The 25,751-nt window shown below is 38.5% G+C and overlaps 1 protein-coding gene and 1 long non-coding RNA gene across 2 annotated transcripts in view; both read right to left on the bottom strand.

Annotated features, from left to right (window-relative positions):
- The window catches only part of LOC144005963 (uncharacterized), a 29,936-nt gene extending 21,196 nt beyond the window's left edge, over positions 1-8,740 (bottom strand). The window contains exons 1-2 of the long non-coding RNA XR_013279706.1: positions 8,287-8,740; positions 7,973-8,081 (exon numbers count right to left, since the gene is read on the bottom strand). This is a non-coding gene — a long non-coding RNA (uncharacterized LOC144005963). The remainder of the gene's footprint in view (positions 1-7,972; positions 8,082-8,286) is intronic.
- Positions 1-25,751, bottom strand: part of LOC144005948 (MAGUK p55 subfamily member 7-like) — a 256,397-nt gene that overhangs the window by 66,686 nt on the left and 163,960 nt on the right. Inside the window, exons 7-11 of the mRNA XM_077504465.1 lie at positions 20,630-20,715; positions 18,031-18,105; positions 17,380-17,576; positions 17,243-17,301; positions 17,044-17,064 (exon numbers count right to left, since the gene is read on the bottom strand). Coding sequence (XP_077360591.1) covers positions 17,044-17,064; positions 17,243-17,301; positions 17,380-17,576; positions 18,031-18,105; positions 20,630-20,715 — 438 coding nt within the window. The remainder of the gene's footprint in view (positions 1-17,043; positions 17,065-17,242; positions 17,302-17,379; positions 17,577-18,030; positions 18,106-20,629; positions 20,716-25,751) is intronic.

Here is a 25,751-nt window from a genome sequence, read left to right as displayed (position 1 = left end):
GTTATTGAACAAGTGTATTGCTATACCAATCAGTCAATAATTCTGTTTATGAAAACATTTGTTTCAAAATATACAAGTACGTGGACTGAATCATGTACAAAAGTAAGAAATAGTCATTGATAAATCTCTCAAGTACAAGTAAAAAAAAACATTGCTGAAAAGAATACTCAAGTACTGAGTAACTGCTTGAACATAAAGTCCGATTTATTTATTTTTTTTTAAAAACGTCAGACAAAAATATAAAATTATGTCCAAATGCTGGCATCTTCAAAAAAAATAAAAAAAATACCACTGCCTACATATATCTTACCAATCTTGTAATCTCGACGAGTCTTGTCTCCATTCCATGTCAGGTCGTCTGGGCGCACTATCAGCATCCTGATTAGCATCTGGCTCGTACATGGAAGGTCCAACGTATAAAATACCAACCTCCTCCTCTTCCTCCAACTCTTCAAAAACTTGGTTCTCCTCATTTTCGCTCAAACTATCGCTGATATCGCTGTCTGAATCGACGTTTGAGTGGCTTTCTATAGCGTCTGCATGGAGCGCTGCCATCGCTGTTCCCGGTGTGACGTATCACTTCCGGGTTTGTCGCCCGACAAGCTCAAACTTCGGAAAAGCGATTATTTCGTCAAATATATAACATATAAATTATTTTTTCATACTTTATTTGTTGGACAGTGTTTCAATGCTTCTATTGTGACCCTATATGGTATTTCATGAAATTACTTCACATTTGGTCTTTAAATGAATAAAGAAAGATACATTGGCTGTAAATTACATATGAGAAATTATGAATGAATTATAAATGAAAAGACTGAAGTTTAAATTCAACCAGTCTGAGTCTGGTATCGAACCCTCACCTCCTGTTTACTGTTCAAAGAGCTACTGCACTGCCAATCTATCCACTGACCCACAGAAGACTTGGCGGCATCACTGAAGTGTGAAATGGAAGCAGCGAATGTGTCTGAACGCAATAAAATGATGTTAAATGAATAAAGAAAGATAAATTGGTTGTAAATTACAAATGAGAAATTATGGATGAATTATAAATGAAAAGACGAAAGTTTTAGTTTTAACTAAAAAAAAAAAAGAAATATGTCCATGTCCAAAAGTTGCTCCATCCGAGGTTTGAACCAGCAAACCATTCATCGGGCTGCCTTTGCTATTCACCTGGCGCAAGCGCTTAAGCCAGTGAGCCACCAGACCTGTGAGCAGCAGAGCGAATTGGCGTATTTGTATTTTAAAGTGTCACCTGATGAAAGCCATCAGCGCTAATTTGGGACACGTGTTTGATCATGTCAGTATAACGCAATTCCTGGTATGATAGTCAGTTGGTATACTTAATATCCGTTTATGTAATTGCCACGGACATATGTGCAATGTACAGTCGGCGGTGGGCTTTGAACCTGCGACCTCCTGCTTACTGTACATGCACTCTCCCAACTGCGCCACTGAGAAATCTCAGAAAGACAGTCAAGATGGTATGTTGTATGTATGGAAGTGGGCGTGGAAAATGGGACTTAGAAAAAATTCAGTGTCCGTCCCATTAAAACTGAATGGGGAAAAGAACATCTTTAACATTAAATTATGCGAGTACTGTAAGTAATATGAAGTCAAACGATAAATACCCCGAAAGGCGTGAATTTTGTCAGCAAGTTGAAATTTGAACGGTGTAAATTGGAAGTATAATGTAGGAGTAGTTTGATTGCAAAAAGTGTTGAGAATAAAATGCTATAATAACTAGACTAAGCAATTTCTGAAGAAATTGCGTGGGATGCTGAAAGCCGACGCAAATAGCTGAATGCTAAGCTGACTGCTAATAGCAGAATGCTATTGTTATCATTGAAGTGTGAAATGTAATTGAGAGATGTCTTGCTGAACCAGAATGCATTAAATAAAACGTATGTTAAATTAATAAAGAAAGATACATTGGCTGTAAATTACATATGAGAAATTATGAATGAATTATAAATGAAAAGGCTGAAGTTGAAATTCAACCAGCCTGAGATTGAATTTGAACCCTCACCTCCTGTTTACTGTTCAATGAGCTACTGCACTGCCAATCTATCCACTGACCCACAGAAGACTTGGTGGCATCACTAAAGTGTTGTGAAATGGAAGCAGCGAATGTGTCTGAACATGCAATAAAATGTATGTTAAATAAAGAAAGATAAATTGGTTGTAAATTACAAATGAGAAATTATGGTTGAATTATAAATGAAAAGAAGAAAGTTTTAGTTTTAACTAAAAAAAAAAAAAGAAGTATGTCCATGTCCAAAAGATGCTCCATCCGAGGTTTGAACCAGCGAACCATTCGTAGGGCTGTCTTTGCTATGCAAGCGCTTAAGCCAGTGAGCCACCCGACCTGTGAGCAGCAGAGCGAATTGGCGTATTTGTAGTTCAAAGTGTCACCTGACGCTGAAAGTCATCAGCGCTGATTTGGGACACATGTGTTTGATCATGTCAGTATAACGCATTTCCTGGTGTGATAGTCAGTTGGTATACTTAATATCTGTTTATGTAATTGCCACAGACATATGTGCAATGTACAGTCGGCGGTGGGCTTTGAACCTGCGACCTCCTGCTTACTGTACATGCACTCTCCCAACTGCGCCACGAAGCAATATCTGAAAGCAAGTCAAGATGGTCTGTTGTATGTATGGAAGTGGGCGTGGAAAATGGGACTTAGAAAAAATTCAGTGTCAGTGCCATTAAAACTGAATGGGGAAAAGTAGACTTTTAACATTAAATTATGCGAGTACTGTAAGTAATATGAAGTCAAACGATAAATAGCCCGAAAGGCGTGAATTTTGTCAGCGAGTTGAAATTTGAACGGTGTAAATCGGAAGTATAATGTAGGAGTAGTTTGATTGCAAAAAGTGTTGAGAATAAAATGCTATAATAACTAGACTAAGCAATTTCTGAAGAAATTGCGTGGGATGCTGAAAGCCGAATGCTAATAGCTGAATGCTAAGCTGACTGCTAATAGCAGAATGCTAATGAAGGAAATAAGAAGTTTAAATTCAACCAGTCTGAGACTGGTATCGAACCCTCACCTCCTGTTTACTGTTCAATGAGCTACTGCACTGCCAATCTATCCACTGACCCACAGAAGCCTTGGTGGCATCATTGAAGTGTTGTGAAATGGAAGCAGCGAATGTGTCATTGAACGAACATTCAAAAAAATGTATGTTAAATGAATAAAGAAAGATAAATTGGTTGTAAATTACTAATGAGAAATTTTGGATGAATTATAAATGAAAAGACGAAAGTTTTAGCTTTAACTAAAAAAAAAAAAAGAAGTATGTCTTACAGTGTATCTATATAGAAAAGTGACATATGATGCTGAATAATGGGGGCCACGTGTTCAATCACTTCAATTAAATTATAGAATGCATTATGCAATATGGATTAATTTTGAAGAAATAGTTTGTCAAATGACATTTAACAAAATAGATGTTAACTTGTTGTATTATGACGAAACTGAGAAAAAAAAAAAAGAAAAAAAGTTGCTCCATCCGAGGTTTGAACCAGCGAACCATTCATCGGGCTGTCTTTGCTAGTCACCTGACGCAAGCGCTTAAGCCAGTGAGCCACCCGACCTGTGAGCAGCAGAGCGAATTGGCGTATTTGTAGTTCAAAGTGTCACCTGACGCTGAAAGTCATCAGCGCTGATTTGGGACATGTGTTTGATCATGTCAGTATAACGCATTTCCTGGTGTGACAGTCAGTTGGTATACTTAATATCTGTTTATGTAATTGCCACAGACATATGTGCAATGTACAGTCAGCGGTGGGCTTTGAACCTGCGACCTCCTGCTTACTGTACATGCACTCTCCCAACTGCGCCACGAAGCAATATCTGAAAGCAAGTCAAGATGGTCTGTTGTATGTATGGAAGTGGGCGTGGAAAATGGGACTTAGAAAAAATTCAGTGTCAGTCCCATTAAAACTGAATGGGGAAAAGTAGATTTTTAACATTAAATTATGCGAGTACTGTAAGTAATATGAAGTCAAACGATAAATAGCCCGAAAGGCGTGAATTTTGTCAGCAAGTTGAAATTTGAACGGTGTAAATCGGAAGTATAATGTAGGAGTAGTTTGATTGCAAAAAGTGTTGAGAATAAAATGCTATAATAATAAGTTTAAGTATAAGTATAATAATAATAAAGGTTAGAAACAACATATGTGGGATGCTTTCAGCATCCCACAATAAGTTTAAGTATAATAATAATAAAGGTTAGAAACAACATATGTGGGATGCTTTCAGCATCCCACAACTAGACTAAGCAATTTCTGAAGAAATTGCGTGGGATGCTGAAAGCTGAATGCTAATAGCTGAATGCTAAGCTGACTGCGAATAGCAGAATGATTGATAATACTCTGCTGCCACCTGCTGGCCGATTTTGAAACATGGAACCTAATAACTCCCAATGGTTGAAGCCATCACTTTCTGTCAAGCTGCTTGTCAAAGCTTTCTCTCTGCTCTTGTGTAAAAAAACAACAAAAACAAAAAAACAAAAACAACAACAACATGTACACGTGTTTGGGAGTGAAATGCAAAGTATTCAACGTTTTTGGGTTTGAATGTGAATTGCTCATTTAAAACTTTAAAAACTCATAAATGGTTAAACAAAAACACTATTGTGAAGATATTTTGTGAAATTATAGAATGCATTATGCAATATGGATTAATTTTGAAGAAATAGTTTGTCAAATGACATTTAACGAAATAGATGTTAATTTGTTGTATTATGACTAAACTGAGAAAAAAAAGAAAAAAAAAAGTTGCTCCATCGGAGGTTTGAACCAGCGAACCATTCGTAGGGCTGTCTTTGCTATGCAAGCGCTTAAGCCAGTGAGCCACCGGACCTGTGAGCAGCAGAGCGAATTGGCGTATTTGTAATTCAAAGTGTCACCTGACGCTGAAAGTCATCAGCGCTGATTTGGGACACATGTGTTTGATCATGTCAGTATAACGCATTTCCTGGTGTGATAGTCAGTTGGTATACTTAATATCCGTTTATGTAATTGCCACAGACATATGTGCAATGTACAGTCGGCGGTGGGCTTTGAACCTGCGACCTCCTGCTTACTGTACATGCACTCTCCCAACTGCGCCACCGAGCAATATCCGAAAGAAAGTCAAGATGGTCTGTTGTATGTATGGAAGTGGGCGTGGAAAATGGGACTTAGAAAAAATTCAGTGTCAGTTCCATTAAAACTGAATGGGGAAAAGTAGATCTTTAACATTAAATTATGCGAGTACTGTAAGTAATATGAAGTCAAACGATAAATACCCCGAAAGGCGTGAATTTGTCAGCAAGTTGAAATTTGAACGGTGTAAATCGGAAGTATAATGTAGGAGTAGTTTGATTGCAAAAAGTGTTGAGAATAAAATGCTATAATAAGTATAATAATAATAATAATAAAGGTTAGAAACAACATATGTGGGATGCTTTCAGCATCCCACAACTAGACTAAGCTTTCAGCATCCCACAACTAGACTAAGCAATTTCTGAAGAAATTGCGTGGGATGCTGAAAGCCGAATGCTAACAGCTGAATGCTAAGCTGACTGCTAATAGCAGAATGCTATTGTTATCATTGAAGTGTGAAATGTAATTGAGAGATGTCTTGCTGAACCAGAATGCATTAAATAAAACGTATGTTAAATGAATAAAGAAAGATACATTGGCTGTAAATTACATATGAGAAATTATGAATGAATTATAAATGAAAAGACTGAAGTTTAAATTCAACCTGTCTGAGACTGGTATCGAAACCTCACCTCCTGTTTACTGTTCAATGAACTACTGCACTGCCAATCTTTCCACTGACCCACAGAAGACTTGGTAGCATCGTTGAAGTGTTGTGAAATGGAAGCAGCGAATGTGTCATTGAACGAATGCATTCAAAAAAAATGTATGTTAAATGAATAAAGAAAGATAAATTGGTTGTAAATTACAAATGAGAAATTATGGATGAATTATAAATGAAAAGACGAAAGTTTTAGCTTTAACTAAAAAATAAAAAGAAGTATGTCTTACAGTGTATCTATATTGAAAAGTGACATATGATGCTGAATAATGGGGGCCACGTGTTCAATCACTTCAATTAAATTATAGAATGCATTATGCAATATGGATTAATTAAGAAGAAATGTTTTGTCAAATGACATTTAACGAAATAGATGTCAACTTGTTGTATTATGACGAAACTGGGAAAAAAAAATAAAAAAGTTTCGCCATCCGAGGTTTGAACCAGCGAACCATTCGTAGGGCTGTCTTTGCTATTCACCTGGCGCAAGCACTTAACTCCGTGAGCCACCGGACCTGTGAGCAGCAGAGTGAATTGGCGTATTTGTAATTTAAAGTGTCACCTGACGCTGAAAGTCATCAGCGCTGATTTGGGACACATGTGTTTGATCATGTCAGTATAATGCATTTCCTGGTATGATAGTCAGTTGGTATACTTAATATCCGTTTATGTAATTGCCACGGACATATGTGCAATGTACAGTCGGCAGTGGGCTTTGAACCTGCGACCTCTTGCTTACTGTACATGCACTCTCCCAACTGCGCCACTGAGCAGTATTACCCCGGGTTTTCACTGACTGCGGTTGCGGTGCGGTTGCGGTGCGGTGCGTCTTGACTGCGTGCTCCGGACGGGTCAATTTTTTTGTCAATCCACACCGGCTCCGCACAGCTGCGGTCCGGCAGCTCCGTCGCCGCCCACTTCCCAACGTGTCTCGCGGGACCGTGCGCGCGCGATCATGTGGCATTTCACAACGACAAACATACAGAAAGTCTGTGCTTCTTCTGCTATGAGATTCCATGCAGCATCTTTTTTTTGGTTGTCCTTGTAAAGTATATTAATAACGAGAGTCGGGTCAGTGCGTGCTCAAGGCGAGCGCCACTCTTTATTTCTGTCTTCCGCGTCCGGCTGCCGCTCAGTACGGCAAGCGAGACGGGCACAACAAGCAATCGCGAACATCAAACTCACAATACATTACAGTCCTTATAAAAAGGATGTGCCGTGTCATATATTATTTTGTGGTTTTCCACCTCCAATTTATTAAACCTCTCCGCGTCCATGTTCGCTGGTGTCTAAACCGTGAATGAGCACATGGCCCGGCGACGCCCACGTCACGTTCTGCTGATAAGCTTGCGAAATACGAGCTGGCGAGTGTTTTATTCTGAAAGGTAACCGGAAATTTATTTTGAAACTGCGTCGGTCTTCCTGTCCCGCTCGATGTGTTTTGTGCTAGCTTGCCATTTGCCGGAGGCCTACCGCATGCGGCGTCCGGCAAAAATAGAAAATAGGCTATCCTTGCGGAAGGCTTGCGGCACGCCGCAGGCCTTCCGCAGTCAACACGCAACGCACCCGCAAGCGGTGTAGACTGCACCATTCGAATGAATGGAATCTAATTGCTTGCGTCGCCGGACCGCACTGCAACCGCACCGCAACCGCATCCAGTGAAAACCCGGGGTTAGAAAGCCAGTCAATATGGTCTGTTGTATGTATGGAAGTGGGCGTGGAAAATGGGACTTAGAAAAAATTCAGTGTCAGTCCCATTAAAACTGAATGGGGAAAAGTAGATCTTTAACATTAAATTACGCAAGTACTGTAAGTTATATGAAGTCAAACGATAAATACCCCGAAAGGCGTGAATTTTGTCAGCAAGTTGAAATTTGAACGGTGTAAATCGGAAGTATAATGTAGGAGTAGTTTGATTGCAAAATGTGTTGAGAATAAAATGCTATAATAAGTATAATAATAATAACGGTTAGAAACAACATATGTGGGAATGCTTTCAGCATTGCCACAATAAGTATAATAATAAAGGTTAGAAACAACATATGTGGGAATTCCCACAATTACCATATGACTACATTACAATATCATCATCACAACTATTTTCAAATCAATGCACTATTAAAGATAACAAAACCTAGTCCCACAACAAACTTCTCTCATCTTCCTCCATCTCCTCCTCCTCCTCTTCCCTGTGGCTTGTCCCGTCTCCTTCTGCTTGAGCTGCCTGGCTCTCATCATTCAGCATACCATCAGCCCTTGCCTGACAATCAACAGAGCAGAAAGCTCCTCATCCTCATCATCTTCTAGAAAAGCCAACTTGGACAAGTGTTGAAAACTAGCACAAGTGATTTATTTTCCATGTGAAATAAATAAATACACATCATTAGAACTAAAACATTATTTTCCATTTCACTTAAGGGCTTTCTAAGAGTAAAACTAACTGAAGCTAATATTGTATTTCTTACCATATCCTCCACTTGGTCTGCTATCCTCAGGAATATCACATCCTTTACAGTGTTGTCAGCATCCATGAAGTGGAGGTCTTTGAAGCGGTCAAGGGCTGAAGCATTGTCGAGGAAATCTTGGCAGTAGTTGTAACGGGACTCAAAGTCCTGAAAATTTCTTGACCTGATTTGCTTAGTCTATCTCCGGTGTCCGACGAGGAACTAGACGCGGAAGCGGTTGTACACTTGTTAGCGATGTGGTGTATCCTTTTTCAGTGTGTCTGCATGTTTGTCGTGCTGCCGTTGTACGGCTTCTTCACGCGGCATTCTTTGCAAATGACGAACGTTTTGTCAAGCTTTCCGGTTTCCGTCTTTCTTTGCGAATCTGTAGTGTTTCCAGAACATAAGATTTAAACGTTGCGGGTGCATTACATATAAAATCTTCCTTGTTGCTGCTCGCTCCAGTGTCCATGATGTTTTACTTCCTAGTGTATTTTTTTTTTTTATTGTACAATTTTAAACAAGTTATACAACGAATTTGAGAACAATTCACACACACGTTATTAATATAAGAAAAAACAATAAACAAATACGGCAGGGGGTTACTTAAATAAAAACATTAAAAAAAGAGCATAAAGCCACAGTTCTCATTGCTTTCTTGTTTGTCGAGTTCAATATTGTATTAATGTACTGTTTGGTTTCCAATTCAAAAACTAAAAACAAAGGTCTTGAATGACTAACTTTAGATTTGTGTATATGAAATTTAGCCAAAATAATTATCAAGTTAATCATTAAAATTTTTTTGTTTCGTTCACTATCATCATTACAGAATCCAAACAGTACATTTTTCCAGAAAAGACAGAAAGTAGAGTCAATATAATCAATAATAAATTGAGGCACCTCTTTCCAGAATCTTTTTGTATAAGGGCAATACCAAAATAGATGGACCAGTGTTTCAGGGGACAATTCACAGAATGAGCAATCGACACAAATGTCTTTCTTGAATCTAAGGAGATAATTTTTAACAGGATAATATCTATGTATTATTTTAAAAGAAATTTCCCTTACTTTATTTGTTAAAAGATATTTGTATGGCAGAGACCAAATTTGTTTCCAGTGTAAACCAGACCAGTAAGAAATCACATACGGAATTGTAGAAACATTTCTTTGAAACAAGGAGCGTATACTACGATTGTTGTCTCTCACAGAAATATTAAGACAAGATTTGCCTATTGAAGTTGCCTTGGGGTCCAATTTAGGTATAGAGACATTTGTTCCCACTCCTTTCAAAAGGAACAAAATTCCAGATGGAATAGCATCCATGACCATAGCAAACTCCTTAGGAGAAACAGGAAGGCTAAATTTGTTCAAAAATTCTGAATAGTTTAAAAGTAAACCTTCATTATTGAGTAATTGACTAACCAGAATGATGTTATTACTAAACCAATTAGGACAAAATAAGGATCTATTCTTATGTAAGACATGGCGGCTATTCCAAATAAAGCATTTATGGGGAGAAAAATTGTGCTTGTAAATCAAAGACCAAGCCAACAGCATTTGTTTGTGGAAATTGGACAAAGACAAGGGGATTTTTTCAATCTTGTAGTCACATAAAAGTAAAAATTCAAGACCTCCGACTTGAGAAAAAACATGAAACAATGAAATTCCAAATAGATGTGGGATTGCTCAAAAACAGTTTCACCCAATTAATCTTAAACGTATTATTTAGGATAGTAAAATCAAGAAAGTTCAAACCACCAGTCTCATATGTATTCATTACAACAGACCTTTTCACATAATGAGTCTTATTCCTCCATAAGAAATCAAAAAGCATCTTATCAATAGTATTACAAGTAGTCTTATTAACAAATAAAGAGATTGCTGCATAAGTAAGACGTGACAATCCTTCCGCCTTCGCCAACAACGTGCGACCTTTTAAAGATAGATCTCTACCTAACCATTGGTTAAATTTTGCTTTTGCTTTATGAATAATTGGTGTAAAATTTTCAGTACACCTCATAACATCATTTTTCATTATAGTAATGCACAGATAGGTCACTTTTTCTTTAACTTGTATGTTATATATAGAAGTCTTGTTACACTCATGATTAGGAAGCAGTTCACACTTGTTTAAACTGAGATAAAGTCCAGAAGCTGCAGAAAAAAGTTGCACAGTTTCAATAGCAGCAGAGACTTGGCTTGAATTCTTCAGGAATACGCTAGTATCATCAGCAAGCTGACTAATTAAAATTTCTCTTCCTGCAATAGATATACCTTGAATAGCACTTTGTTTTATGTGACAGGCGAGGAGCTGAGTACACAAAATAAACAAATAAGGAGAGGCTGGACAGCCCTGCCTTATTCCACGATTTAGAGCTAATCTCGGGGAAGTACCATTACTTAATCTGATGGAACTATTACCATTAGCATACATAGTTTTTATAGCTCTACAAAAAGACTCACCAAAACCAATTTTTTCCATACATCGAAAAATAAATGTATGCTCCACCGTATCAAATGCCTTGTAAAAATCCAAAAATAAAAGATAACTATGATCAGAGCAAAGATATGAATAATCAATTAGATCAAGTACAAGTCTGATATTATTAGAAATATGTATTTTACTCATGAAACCAGACTGTACTTCATCAATTATTGAATCTAGTACACCTTTAGTTCTTTTAGCTATTATAGACGCAAATATTTTATAGTCATTATTCAACAAAAATATGGGCCTCCAGTTATCAATGAAATTAAGATCTTTTTTTGGTTTTAGTATTAAAGTAATTAGACCTTGTGACATTGAAGTAGGAAGAGAACCTTTCATAACACTCTCTAAAACTTAAAGTAGAAAAGAAGCTAAATTGTTTGCAAAAGCTTTGTAGAATTCTCCTGTTAGGCCATCAATTCCAGGTGATTTATTAATTTTGAGGTGTTCAATAGCATAAAGGACTTCATCCAACTTTATATTCTCATCACAGAAGTCTCTGTCATTTTGAGCTATCTGTGTAACATTGTCAAGAGAATTTAAAAAGGAAGTTGTAGATTGTTCACATACTTAGAACTATATAAATTGCTGTAAAAGGCAGAACAATACTTGGCTATGATTTTTGGGTCATCAGTTATTATGCCATCAATATTAAGTTCCTGTACCAAATTAGTTTTCCCATGGTGCCTTTCTAAACGAAAAAAATAAGCTGAATTTTGTTCACCTTCCTCGATCCATTTTTTCCTAGACCTCACAAATGCACCTTTAGCTTTGTTAAGATACAATTCATTTAATTTAGCCTGTAATGAAGTCAACATTAGTCTATCTTCGTCTGTCACATTAACAAGGTTCTTCAATGATAAAGCAACTCTTTCAGAGACTATATTCTCTTCCTCCGATCTACGAGCTTTCGCTATGATACCACCATATTTCCTGAAGTATTGACAAGCCTCAAATTTAAATAGTTCCCAGCTGCTACAAAAAGAGTTTTCTGCTTTAGCTTGGTTCCAAAATTTTTTAATTAGTCTTAAAATATTATCCTTAACTGCATCATGCTGTAACAGAGAACTATTAAGCTTCCAGTAGGCATTTCTACATATTTTAGAGTTGTTCGAGTACAATGGAATAGAGATTGAGACTGCATTATGATCAGTTAAAGGAGTTGTAATGATATAATCTGAGATTGGGTTTACGTTCATATTTTGAGAAATAAGCCAAAAGTCAATACGTGACAACCTGGTGGCATTTCTATTACTCCAAGTGAACTCCTTCAGATTTGGTTTATTATTCCTCCATATATCAACCAAGTTTAATATTTGCATGAATATCTTCTACCTATTATTAACAGCAGATTGGTCACGTGGAGGCCAACAGTCCAAATCATGGTCCAATATCATATTGAAATCTCCACACATCACTATGCCAAAATTTGGAAATTTGTCAAGCAAGTTCTTAATATAATTTTCCAATTCCTCAAGGTCATTATTTCCAGAATTTGAGTTATAGCCATACACATTAACCACTATTACAATATTTCCAGTGCTGATTGATATTACCTGTAGTAAGAAATGGCCTGTTTTATCACACATGGTGTGTAAAATGCTACCCAAAAACAGGTGTTTCATTGTAGCAACCCCAGCAGAATATTCAGAACCATGAGCAAACCATAAGTCGTTACCCCACTGAGCTTTCCACAACCGCATGTCATCAGTAGTCGAGTGTGTCTCTTGAAAAAAACAAAAATCAAATCTATGCTGTTTAACAAACAAAAAAATCGCTTCACGCTTTACAATATTTCTTAACCCCCTGGCATTGAGAGTAACAATAGACAAAGACGTATTAACAACAACAACAGACAAACAAAAACAAGTTAAGATTTAGAGTGCTAGAACAATAACCCTGTTGTTTGGGACCGCACCATTTAAACATCACTAATAAATAAGTCAGTGGAAAACAACAATAGAAATAGACTTTAACTTCTGTCAACGGATTCTTCATCAGTTATTTTAGTCTAACTAAAAAACAAAATGCCCTACTAACAAAAGCAATCATATACACTTAAATAAAAGAAACCTTTACTCTATAAAAATATAACTAATCCAAGTGGCAAAAAGACAAATAACAAAAGTATGTCCTTCCAAAAGTGGCCTTGCATCCAACAAAAAGAAGCATTTCTACTAGGAAAAAAAACCAAAAAACAAAAAAACACAATGTGGCAATCTTACCCCTTTCTCTCTCTCTTTTTTTTTTTTAAATTTATATAAGGGATCCTTTTGCTTTTTATGGCATTCCTTAGATGAGTACAAAATTTATTCAGTGACACCCCTGAAGGGGCCTCCGACGAGTCCCTGATCTCAGTATCAGTTAATCAATATCAGAAGTCGGCGGGGGGAAACCTAAGCAGTAAGAAGCAGTTCAGTACCATTGGCAAAGGCTCTCCCTCCAACGAAATACGCCGTCTTCCCTTGCTCGCGTGCCTTCGCCACCAGTGGCCAAAGTTGCTTTCTTCTCTCCCTCGTAAATGATGACAAATCTTCAGCAAACCGCATCTTGTTGTCCTGGAGAAAAGTAGATTTTTTTTGCCGCCTTCCAAACAGCATCTCGGTGAATTCTTGATGTGAACTGAAGAATAATTCCTCGAGGTCTGGATTCATCATTTTTCAGCTGGCCTAGACGATGCACTGTGCCGATGACATCACGAATTTTCTCCTTTTCTCCGGGTAGAACAGCCTGGCAGATCAGAATCACCTCCTCACGGACATTTTGGTTCTTCTTCTCAGGTACTCCATAGAGTCGTAAATTCCAACACCGCGAGTAATCTTCAAGTTCAGCCATCCACTGCTCCACCGCGGACACTTTTGTCTCAGCCAAACCAACTCGCACATCGACGCATTTCACTTTAACTTTGAGATCTCGTATTTCAGCACAAGCGTAGTCAACTGTCTTCTTCAGGTCCTCAATCCTCGACGTGATGTTTGTCTCCAAAGCATCGATTCTGGTGTTAAATAATGTCGATATTTGTTGTACCATGTTCACATTGTCTCCTTCTGCCGTACGAGGCTGCTTACTTTTTTTCGAAGCCGGCGGCTTTGATGGTGAGATCGGCAAGGGAGGAAAGTCAGCGTCCATAACAGAAAGAATAGGCTGGTTCCGCAGACAATAGTCGTGCGCATTATCCACAAGCGCATTTTCAGGTGTAGACATCGGCTCCATGTTGTCAAAGTAGCTGATCACGTCGTTAGCTTAGCTCGTTTTAACGTGTCTTGACACGTGACAGCGCTCAAAAGTGAAGAAAAAGAGAAAAAACAAAAAACGACGAATACAGTTCACTGCTTCCACAGCACTGCAATGAAAGGAAATCACGTTGAAAACCTTTGAGGCAAAAAGAAGCAAAATATCAGTGCTCCACCAACTCAAATCGGAACGAGGTACGCAGCTCCCAAAAACACAACCGCTCACGCCGCCATCTTGGCCCCTCCCCACTTCCTAGTGTATTGTGTGTGCCTCACGGCTTCCGTATGGTGCTTTCAATGCGCCCTGGGATTTTGGGGAGCAGAAAATGGAATGAAGGTTTACAATGAATAAAACGGCACATGCATCGGATTTCACCGATACCCGTCAACGCATCAAGATGGATCTAGATTTCACACGTCAATTACATCGATACCCAGTGAATGAGCCGATGCACTTGCACCGTGCATGTGCACATTCGATGCATCCATTGATATCGATTATTTTCCACACCCCCAGTGTGTACATGACAATAACTCTTAAGTTAAAAGAATGAAATGAAAATGCTATCATGCTGTCTTGGCTCAAAGCTTAAAAAAGAAAAGAGCACGGTCAGAGGTGGATTCGCATGCTGGTACAGCACGGACATCAAAAATAACATGGCCTCATGCTGAAGACTGCAGCAAAGTTAGTTTTAGGTTGGATATTCGATATTCGACAGACATTCGCGATGCCGCCGCCACCGGGGGAAGCTGCAGGAAAGCCGCTCCCAGGAAGTCGCCTCTACACTGCGGGAAAGCCGCTTCGACGGCGGTACGCTCCGGGTATTTTCTTGTTTGTCTTAATAAGTATAAAATAAGTGTGGGAGAAGCTCTGAATGCAGATTTGATGCTTGTGTGGATCTATCTATCTATCTATCTATCTATCTATCTATCTATCTATCTATCTATCTATCTATAGGACTGTCTCAGAAAATTAGAATACTGTAATAAAGTCCTTTATTTTCTGTAATGCAACTAAATAAGCAAAAATGCAATACATTCTGGATTCATTACAAATCAACTGAAATATTGCAAGCCTTTTATTATTTTAATATTGCTGATTATGGCTTACAATTTAAGAAAACTCAAATTTCCTATCTCAAAATATTAGAATATTTCCTCAGACCAAGTCCAAAAAATGTCATAATCAGCAACATTAAAACAATAAAAGACTTGCAATATTTCAGTTGATTTGTAATGAATCCAGAATGTATGACATTTTTTCTTATTTAATTGCATTACAGAAAATAAAGAACTTTATCACAATATTCAAATTTTCTGAGACAGTTCTCTATCTATCTATCTATCTATCTATCTATCTATCTATCTATCTATCTATCTATCTATCTATCTATCCATCTATCCATCCATCTATCTATCTAATTGTAATTGTTATAAGTTAATTAGTTTACATGTAGTAAGGTGGCACTTTGAAAAAGATATTAATTAGCAGTTACAACTTACGAGTGGAGTATTTTATTAGGCAGATGCATGTGAAATGTGAAAGTTACAAGATTTTGATCATTTTAAATTAAACAAGATATTCAAAACTTTAATGGAGTAACAAAATAATTGTAAATTAATTTGACAGTTAACTAATTGTTGAGTTTTCAAATAATCATTGCACCGCTAGACCGAATCGAACCGAATCGAATAGTAATCTTACTGAATCCAACATCGAATCATAATCCTACTGAATCGAACCGAATCGTTTCATTTTAAAATCGAATCGTCCTTGTATCGGATCGCACCCCATGTATAGAGATGCGTATCGAGATCGTCTTGATTGGAGAGATTTACATCCTTAAAATATATATATATATATATATATATATATATATATATATATATATATATATATATATATATATATATATATATATATATATATATATATACAGTGGAACCTCTACTTACGAACGTCTCTTCATACGAAATTTTCGAGTTACGAAACTCCTCAACGGGAAAATATTGCCTCTTGTTACGAAAGAAATTTCTAGATACGAAAGGTAAAAATACATTACCGAACGCAACATACTTTCGGCTATGGCTATTTCCTACCATAGGTACCTATGAGCGTAAATACTAGATCGGTGTTTGTGCATTGTTCTGGCATCCCATTGGCTAAGAGGAACCTCTACCATAGGTATCTATGAGCGTATACTAGATCGGTGTTTGTGCATGTTTCTGGCATCCCATTGGCTAAGAGGAACCTCTACCATAGGTATGAGCTTATACTAGATCGGTGTCTATACAGCGTCCTCATCATTCATCCCGCAGCCCATGAGGTGTTCCGATAGTTTTTCGTAAATGTATGAACTAACGGCCAACGAATTTGTGCAAACATTCAAACAATTGGTGATTGATGAAGGCACAGTAAGTTTTTAATTGCGACATACATACATATATATATATATATATATCCATCCATCCATCTTCTTGACCGCTTATTCCTCACAAGGGTCGCGGGGGCTGCTGGCGCCTATCTCAGCTGGCTCTGGGCAGTAGGCGGGGGACACCCTGGACTGGTTGCCAACCAATCGCAGGGCACACAGAGACGAACAACCATCCACACTCACACACCTAGGGACAATTCGGAGCGCCCAATTAACCTGCCATATATATATATATATATATATATATATATATATATATATATATATATATATATATATATATATAAAACGTTCCTTTTAAATGTACTTTGCACATGCTGATCTCCTGCATCTACAGGTTCATGCCATGTATTGTAGACACGGCGTCTCTTTCTGTGCTGAATTTAAAGGGAATGGGGGGAGCCGCTTCCACTGGCTACGAGTCGGCTGCGTTCCCTCTCACAGCACACAATGATACAAACAACCACTTTTACCCACACTAGCCCAGGAAAATTGACTTTCAGATGCCTTCTAAGTAGGTTAACCTGCATCACATAATGGATTGTTTTGACTGTTGAGGTTCCTCTGTATTTTAGATTTTCATTTGTTTGTGAAGGTAAATGATTATACATGTAAAGGAAACTGAAAGTACCTTTGTCCTCATCTGCAGCGCATGTGGAAGAAAACACACCAGTGAGTACAACAGAGCAGGTGTTTTTTTTACCTGAACTTTCCACCACAAGTCAAGCTTTACTATTTAGTTTATTAGCTGGAATTTCGAAGCATTTTGCTCGTTTTACCAGTGATGGTGTGGATTATTATTATTTTTTTTCAGTGATCACCTGCTGCCTTGACTTGCTGTTGCTGGAACAAGGTTTGGGGTCGCCGTAGTGCAACTCTCCTGTAGATTGTTAATTGCAATAGATGGTTATTAAAACAAAATGGTTTTGTGAACGACTAATAAGGTGAAAAGCATCACCTCTCCTGGAGCTGCTGTGAGGGGATAAGACCTGCTCGCGTGTTACTACCCCCGACATGGCAGGCTTGCCACCAGGTGTCATCCTCCGTGGTGACAATCTGGAGGATGTCGCCTCTTTTAAAAGAAATTGCTGCATCCTTACATGGGACAGCGGGATCCTCACAAGGGTTGTAGTCAAAGAGAGCCCTTACAAACAGCTAGGAAAATGAAATGGTTTTTAAAACAATGACACTGACATATATATATATATATATATATATATATATATATATATATATATATATATATATTCAGACATATCAGTTTCCTTACTTGGAAACTTACTACAACTTCATCATCTGATGCTTTTCACATAGCTTAGCGTGACTTTGAGAAATTACCATCATCATTGATAATCATTTGTCTTAGTCCATTGCAATTGATTTATTTCTTTAACAGTTCCATAAATTGTATAAGCCATATGCATAAATGCATGGTGGTCTTTTGTTGAAGTCACTGAGAAGGCTGTCATGATGTGGCAGCACTTAAACACGACATGACACTTTTCATAATCTCCTTTTACTGTAACCAGATGGCCAGTTGTGCACATAAAACCACAATACAGGGCTGATGTAAAAGAAATACCACAAGGGAATAGGTCATCTATTGTACCTTCTTATTGGATAACACTTCTTGCTTGGAGGAGGCAGGAACAATCGTGAATGTAACGTCACCCCGAGAGCGTGCCTGCACACCATTGACCAGTTACAGGAACACATTCAAAGTTGTGAAATATGCACGTTTGCTTTCTTATTTTGTTACACGAGTTGATTGATAGTCCTTCTGTGTTTATTCGCAGGGCATGAAGGTGCAGCTGGGCCATGTCAACTTACTAATGAGAAATAGCGCGAGGCACAGGGGAAAAAAATAGGCGGACCTAGATCTGTCAAAAATGTCAACAAAAAGAGCGCAATAGTACCCACAGATGGGGAGGGGGATAAAGAAAAAATATTTCAAGAGGCTTTGTAAAGTGTTTGGCCAGCATCAATGTGCCTTGGCATAGTTAATAAAAGGCTACTGTAGAGATTAAAATATATGTTGTGTTTTTGATGGTTCCTACACATCTCTTAAAACTGTTGAGTCAACAATAACTAGTGCTGTCAAACGATTAAAATTTTTAAATCTGATTAATCACACTTTTTAATTTTGATTAATCACGATTAATCAGCTAAATTACTTGCGTAATATAAAATACAAAATACCGTAATATTTTGACATTAATGCATTTTATTATCTGAATGTCATTTGCAAACATTGATTAAATACGCAATTGCATGCATGCGTGTATTGCTCAAAACATAACCGCATCGTATCAACTGAGTGCAATTCAGCAATTATTAATTAATTAAATGCAAATTACTTTTGTTTTTTAAAGCATTTAAAGCATATTTTTGACTTGATTTGGGCGATAACTTCAGCACTGCAATGAATAATTTGTATCTAACTTGTAGGCAACTCAGAGTTTCTCATGTTGCTTGCCTAAAATATTATCCATGCATTTCATTCTTTTTCTTTGCCCGCCGACCACACATCTGCATTGTCCAAGCTCAATAATCAACATGCAACGTCAGGCATATTTCATGCAAATGAGGAGGAAAAGACAATTTCTTGGCATAGTCTTTTCACTTTCAGATCTATTAAAAACATTTTTGTTTACACTGAGCTAATCATTTCTTGGCTGTGTAACATCAAGTTCTAATTGTTTCATATTTTTGTTGAATCTATTAAAAAAAAAAAAAAAAAAAAAAGACCAAACCTAACATAAATTAATCTTACTGACACATATTGTTTGTGTAGCCAAAACAGGAAATACTTCATTGGTCTGTCTTGTGTTGTCTAAAAATGATAAAAACTCAATGAGACATTTTGTTTCATTACACAACTACAATACAGCTTTGTCATAAACACCATCTGTCAGACCAAATGTGGATTTTTCTTTGGTCACACATCGTCCTGAAGTAAAGGCACTGTATACTCCTACTTCCAATATGGGAGAAATACACAGTAACAAGTTGGTCGAAGCGAAGGGCAGATTTTATTTATTTATTTATTTATTTATTAGTTACGTATTACGGAGCCCCTAAGGTGACATGGTAGAAAAAAAACAACAACAACAACTTTGCGTTCCCTCGCAAAACATCTTTACGTTACCTCACAAAGATTGCGAGGGAACGCAAAGATTACATTCCCTCGCAAAAAAACTTTGCGTTCTATCGCAAAGATTGCAAGGGAACGCAAAGTTGTTTTTTTTGCCTACCATGTCACCTTAGGTGCGCCGTAAACACTTCCGGGTCATCTGCCATGTGAACAAAAGTGACGAGGATGGAACGTTTGTCAACATGAAACAAAGCAGTGGGAAAGCTTTCCCAAAGCGACTAGGATGGAGCATGTATTTTCCCACTACTTTGTTTACACGTCGCTTTTGGTCACATGGAAGATGACCCGGAAGTGTTTACGGAGCACCTAAGGTGACATGGTAGGCGAAAAAAGCAACTTTGCATTCCCTCGCAAAACAACTTTGCACTCTCTCGCAAAGATTGCGTTCCCTCCCAATCTTTGCAAGGGAACGCAAAGTTTTTTGCGAGGGAACGCAAAGTTTTTTTTTTTTCTACCATGTTACCTTAGGGGCTCCATATTTAGATAAGTTTAGTGCGAGGACATAAATTGTGTGTAGAATTCACCTGATAAAACAACTGACAACACTGTAAATTATTTACTGCACATATTATGCCAGTAGTAACAACACTTTGTAACATCATGCACATTTAAGAAAATGGATGGATGGATGGATGGATGGATGGATGGATGGATGGATGATCTAAATCCTTAAAGTATTTTTGTTGTGTTCATGTATAATTTCCAGGAAAAAAACAAAAACGAGATCAACAAATAATTTACTTTAACTTAAAATCTTAATAACTTAATTTTGGACAAGGACACGAGAGGTTACAACAAATATAACTAACATGAACTTTCCTTTTGCCAGGAAAATGTATGCCTGCTATACTATGTAATAAAATAGGCTAGCATTAATTAAAATAGCACGAGTAGCCTTTATTAGAGACTCAGTAAAAGTGGGCCAAGTAACCGGTGACCCATTATGGGTTTGGGAGACACTGGTGCAAACAAATTGACAAAACAAAATCTTTATCCATTGGAAGTAAAACCAGCACATTAATACTTTAATGCACTGAAAAGCAGCAAGACTAACCAGCAGAGGAAGAATTTCTTTAGGCTTCCTGCGATCCAGTGAGAAACCATTGACTTCTTTTAGCTCATCTCCTTCATGAATCAGACCTGAGAGTAGAACATACCATATATTTCATGAATTGCAGTAATGTAGAGTGAAACCCCCAAATGTAGTCATTGTTTAACCACATCTCAATAAAGTTCCCCCCGCCCAATAGAAACAACAACAACAACAACAACTCAAAATACCAAATATAAATTTGGAAGTTGAAGCACTATCTTCATGAGATACATATACCAGTAAGTATTAAGTACAAGAAAGTGAAATGATAGCCAATTTGGAAGAGAAGCAACTGGTTGTATTGAGTGTAACGACTTTTTTTCAAATCGACTTTACTTCTCATATATTTTTAACGACTAATTTACTTTTTATTATTATTATTATTATTATTATTTAGTTTTGAGGCAGCAAATGTAGAACATGTGTTGAATTGAGCGTATAATCTGGATATAAATACCCATTGTTCCTTATATTTCAGTCTACAATAATAGTCTTGAGGTGCGCACGCACACACACACATGGTGTTGGTCACCTTCGACAGGCCCTTCCTTTCATTGTGGTATGAAATGAGTGTTAAAACACAGGCGATGGTGGGGGTTGTTTGTTTGTTTGTTTGTTCTTTTTGCCACAACCCGCAACTGATCACCGAGTGTTATTTTATCACGGCGTGTTTTTTTTTTTTTTCCACGCCGAGGGGAAGGAATAAGCTCTTCTTTCGCGACTGGCAATTCACCATCGAGGGTTATTTTGTCACGGTGAACGTTGGCGTGATTTGGGGTACTGCTGTACACGCTAAATAACGCTAGCACGCTAGCAGGAGATTTGCCGGTCGCGGCAAAATAACTGCTGACTATTAGACACAGTTACACAATTAAGCCGCTGCCAAGCGCTACACGAGCAGACTTGGCATGATGAAGGTGGGCAGACAGAGCGTGGCATGGATGACTTGGCGTGGATGACTTGGAAGGCGTGGCGTGGAGTGGATGACTTGGAAGGCGTGGCGTGGATGACTTGGAAGGCGTGGCGTGGATGACTTGGAAGGCGTGGTGTGGATGACTTGGAAGACTTGGCGTGGATGACTTGGAAGACTTGGCGTGGATGACTTGGAAGACTTGGCGTGAATGAGTTGGAAGACTTGGCGTGGAGGAGTTGGAGCAGATGTGAAGGAGTTGGAGCAGACGTGAAGGAGTTGGAGCAGACGTGAAGGAGTTGGAGCAGACGTGAAGGGGTTGGAGCAGATGTGAAGGGGTTGGAGCAGACGTGAAGGAGTTGGTGCAGACGTGAAGGAGTTGGTGCAGACGTGAAGGACTTGGAGCAGACGTGAAGGACTTGGAGCAGACGTGAAGGACTTTGAGCAGACGTGATAAACTTGGAGCAGAAGTGGGGAAACCAGACCAAACTATGAAAACTTGACTATAGCTGAAGACATGGAACAAGCAGCAACCAGAGTAGACAAAACACTACACTAACAAAAGGACAATGCTCCCACAACGCGTGTAACAAAACCCACTCCCTAAATACACACTATAGCGAGCCACTAACACCACACAGCTGGGAAACACAGCAGGCAGGGGGAACCAATTAGCAACATACACCGGGAAGGGAAGACACACGCAGGTGGAAAAGGTTAACACTGCCGAGACTAGGGGAGACAAAACTGGACAACAGACAACATAAACACCCAAAACTAAACAAAACCTCAACCAACCAAAACCGAAACATAACATGACTTTTCCGAGTGGACATGCTGAAGTGTCACATATCCGAGCGCCGGTTAAGGAACAAGCAGAAAATTTTGGGGGTATTTTTATTATTAATTTCAATATTAATTATTATTTTATACCGCTGTGTAGGTATAAAATTAAAGAGGAAATATTCAGGACTGACGCAGGTTGATATGCACACACTGTAATGTAACCAGATCCGTGGCGCATGAAATGACAAAATCACAATTTGCCAATTCATTGGAATTTACAGTATTCGGAACTGGCTTGTGCCCATTACCCGCAACCCGGGAGATGGGAAAAAATAACATCGCAGAAAAGCCGCAAGAGGTTTCAACCAACAATAAAGTTTACTGACCTATTTGGACAGCCAGCGAGCCACTAATGTTTCTCTTACGTCCTTTCTCGAAAGTGAGGGATGAAATTCTTCCCAGTTTTCGTCATGATTACTCCGGTAGGACGACCACTTGAAATGATATTTTCGCTGGAGCATTCCTGGAGCGGGCCGGAGGACCGCGGAGCACGGCCGAGAACGCCGGAGACTCCTCAGGAATGAAATCTGGCATTTGCCAGCCCTCTATCTCCCGGACGAAAAGCCACTGACTGCTAGCCAAGTAAGCTAATTATGCGCAGCGCGTTGTCAGGCCAAGCAGCAAGACTGTCAGCCTTTTTGCCATTCAAAAGCGCACGTACAGAAACAACCACTCGGACTATCCATCCACCCATCCATTTTTTTGACCACTTGTTCCTCACAATGGTTGCGGGGGGTGCGGGAGCCTATCTCAGCTGGCTATGGGCAGTAGGCGTGGTACACCCTGGACTGGTTGCCCTCTCAGACTAACACAACTTTATTTCTTATTGCGCATGTGCGGAAGCTGTTGGCCTTCCGGTTTACAAAGCGGAGCTTCCTCTCGCGAGAGGCCCGTTTATCACGATGGTTCGTGCGTGCCAACTATCCGCTGTCAGCTTTAAAAAAAAAAAAAAAAAAAAAACTCTCTGCTGTCAGCTTTCTACATCTCCGCAAGGAAAACAGGACAAACTATAGCTGCGAGCAGCTATAAAGGGCCCTCGCAGCCCGGGCCACATTGAGGTACTTGCACGTTGGGGTACTTGCACGTTGGGGTACTGGCATATTGGAAGCAGAATTTCTTTGAAAATGGCAAAATAAACCTTTACATGTGGAATATTTGTTTGCCAGTGTGTGTCAAGCTCAACGGGTTTTGGTGATTGTTAAGACCTGCAAAAATCAGCGTCCTTTTTTTATTTTTAGGCAATGAGTTGCCCTGATTGGTATTTTTTGTAAAAGTTTATATACACATCATCGCTTGTTGTACTCATTGCACAATGTTGCTTTTATTGTCCAAAGGGGCAATCAAAAATAAATAAAACAAAATGAAAAAAGTACATACGTTTGGATCGGTCTGATGCCAGTGAACAATTTGAGTGGTAGAAACTAAAAGAATATTCATAAATGACTTAGTTATCACACTTACAATGAGTTTACAATTTTTGTAAAAACATCGTAAGTGGGGTATTTTCTTTTCATCCCTCAAGGGCTAGGTGGCGCTGCATATATAACTGAATGTTGTCATAGAGATACCTTCAGGCCTTGACTATAAACATACATGTCAAGTTTGGGTATTTTTTGGAGGATGTACCAGAGAGTTATTAAGCATATCGTTTTTCATTGCGAGACGTTTTTGACGTTATTGAGTCATTTTTGTAATAATATCACAATACACGATAAAATATTGCTCATTTTGCAAGGCCAGATGTGTGTTTCTGTGCTAGTTTAGGCCCTTAAAATTGACGTTTTCTTGGCAAACAGCGCTTAGCCACGCCCACAGCAATTTGCGAAAACTCACAAACTTCGTGTTGTCACATCATGAAGGTCGAAACCCTCATCTGAGCAAATGTGAGGTAGGGTCCAGTTAACGTGTTTGGAGAAAAATGTTGAAGAAAATTCATAAGAAAAAAATTGCCACTTGGTGGCGCTATCAGTAAGATGAAATATAAGTTCGTAGATGTCTTAAGGGCTGGACTCTCATCAAATGTGTGAAATTTTGAGAAGATAGGATCATCTGGGTCAAGTTAAAGCAGCTTTTATTGCCACGAAAAATTACCAGACTTTGCGGTACCGTAACGGCCACGCCCTTTGGCGAAAAGTTACAATATTCGGTGTGGGCCATGATCAACATGTTAAGGTTTTTCTGACCAATTTTCAACTGGATCCCTTCAATGAGCTCGGCACAGTAGCTAAAAACGTATGACATTTATTGTCACCACTAGGTGGCGCTATATGTGTAACTGAATTTTATGAAATAGATGTTTTCAGGCCGTGACTATTAAGTTGCATGAGAAGTTTGAGATTTTTTGGAGCTTGTACATGGGAGTTATTAAGCATTTTGTCTTTCTGGACAACTGAAATTTTAAAGGCAATTTTTGCTGCCCCGCCCCCGTCATATAGTATTCCGAAAAGTCAAGATATTTTGTCCAGTTGTTGTCCCAGGTCTTCATATGATACATGCCAAGTTTGAAGTCAATTGGATTAAAACTGTTTGCAAAGGGGGGGAAAGTATGATCACAGTGAATGTGCAAAAATGGTCCAAAATTGGACATCCAAAAATTCTTAACTCACTTCCTGTACATTTTTACTACATGGTCCCAATTGACTTTTTGTGCGTCCCGGGATGCTACAAGTGCCTACCAATTTTCGTAGCTCTTGGTCAAACGAGCCGGGATTGGTTTTTATTTTTTTATGCTAGGGGGCACTATAGAGTCTCGTTGTTATGACAACATCAGAATATCACATTTTTCACCGGGCCCGAAGAGTGTGCAAATTACGGTGAGTTTTCGTAAATGTTTCGGTCCTCAAAAATGCGATCGTTTGCGGAGAATAAAGAAGAAGAAGAAGAAGAAGAAAAAGAAGAACTAGAGCTGCGAGCAGCTATAAAGGGCCCTCGCAGCCCGGGCCACATTGGGGTTCTTGCACGTTGGGGTACTTGCACGTTGGGGTACTCGCACATTGGGGTACTGGCACATTAGGAGCAAAATTTCTGTGAACATGAAATGATAAACCTTTACATGTGGATTTTTTTTGCCAGGTGTGATGTGTGTGTCAAGCTCAATGGGTTTTGGTGATTGTTAAGATCTGCAAAAATCAGCGTCCTTTTTTATTTTTAATGAATGAGTTGACCTGATTGTTTTTTTTTTTGCAAAAGTATATATTCCCATCATCACTCATACTCATTGCACGATGTTGCTTTTATTGTCCATAGAGGCTATCATAAATAAATAAAACAAAATAAAAAAGTACATATGTTTGGATCGGTCTGATACCAGTGAACATCTTGAGTAGT

The sequence above is a fragment of the Festucalex cinctus genome, chromosome 1, assembly GCF_051991245.1.
Source record: "Festucalex cinctus isolate MCC-2025b chromosome 1, RoL_Fcin_1.0, whole genome shotgun sequence".
Classification (NCBI taxonomy): Eukaryota; Metazoa; Chordata; class Actinopteri; order Syngnathiformes; family Syngnathidae; genus Festucalex; species Festucalex cinctus.
The sequence above is the reverse complement of the archived record's forward strand: the minus strand, read 5'-3'. Positions and strand labels throughout refer to the sequence as shown.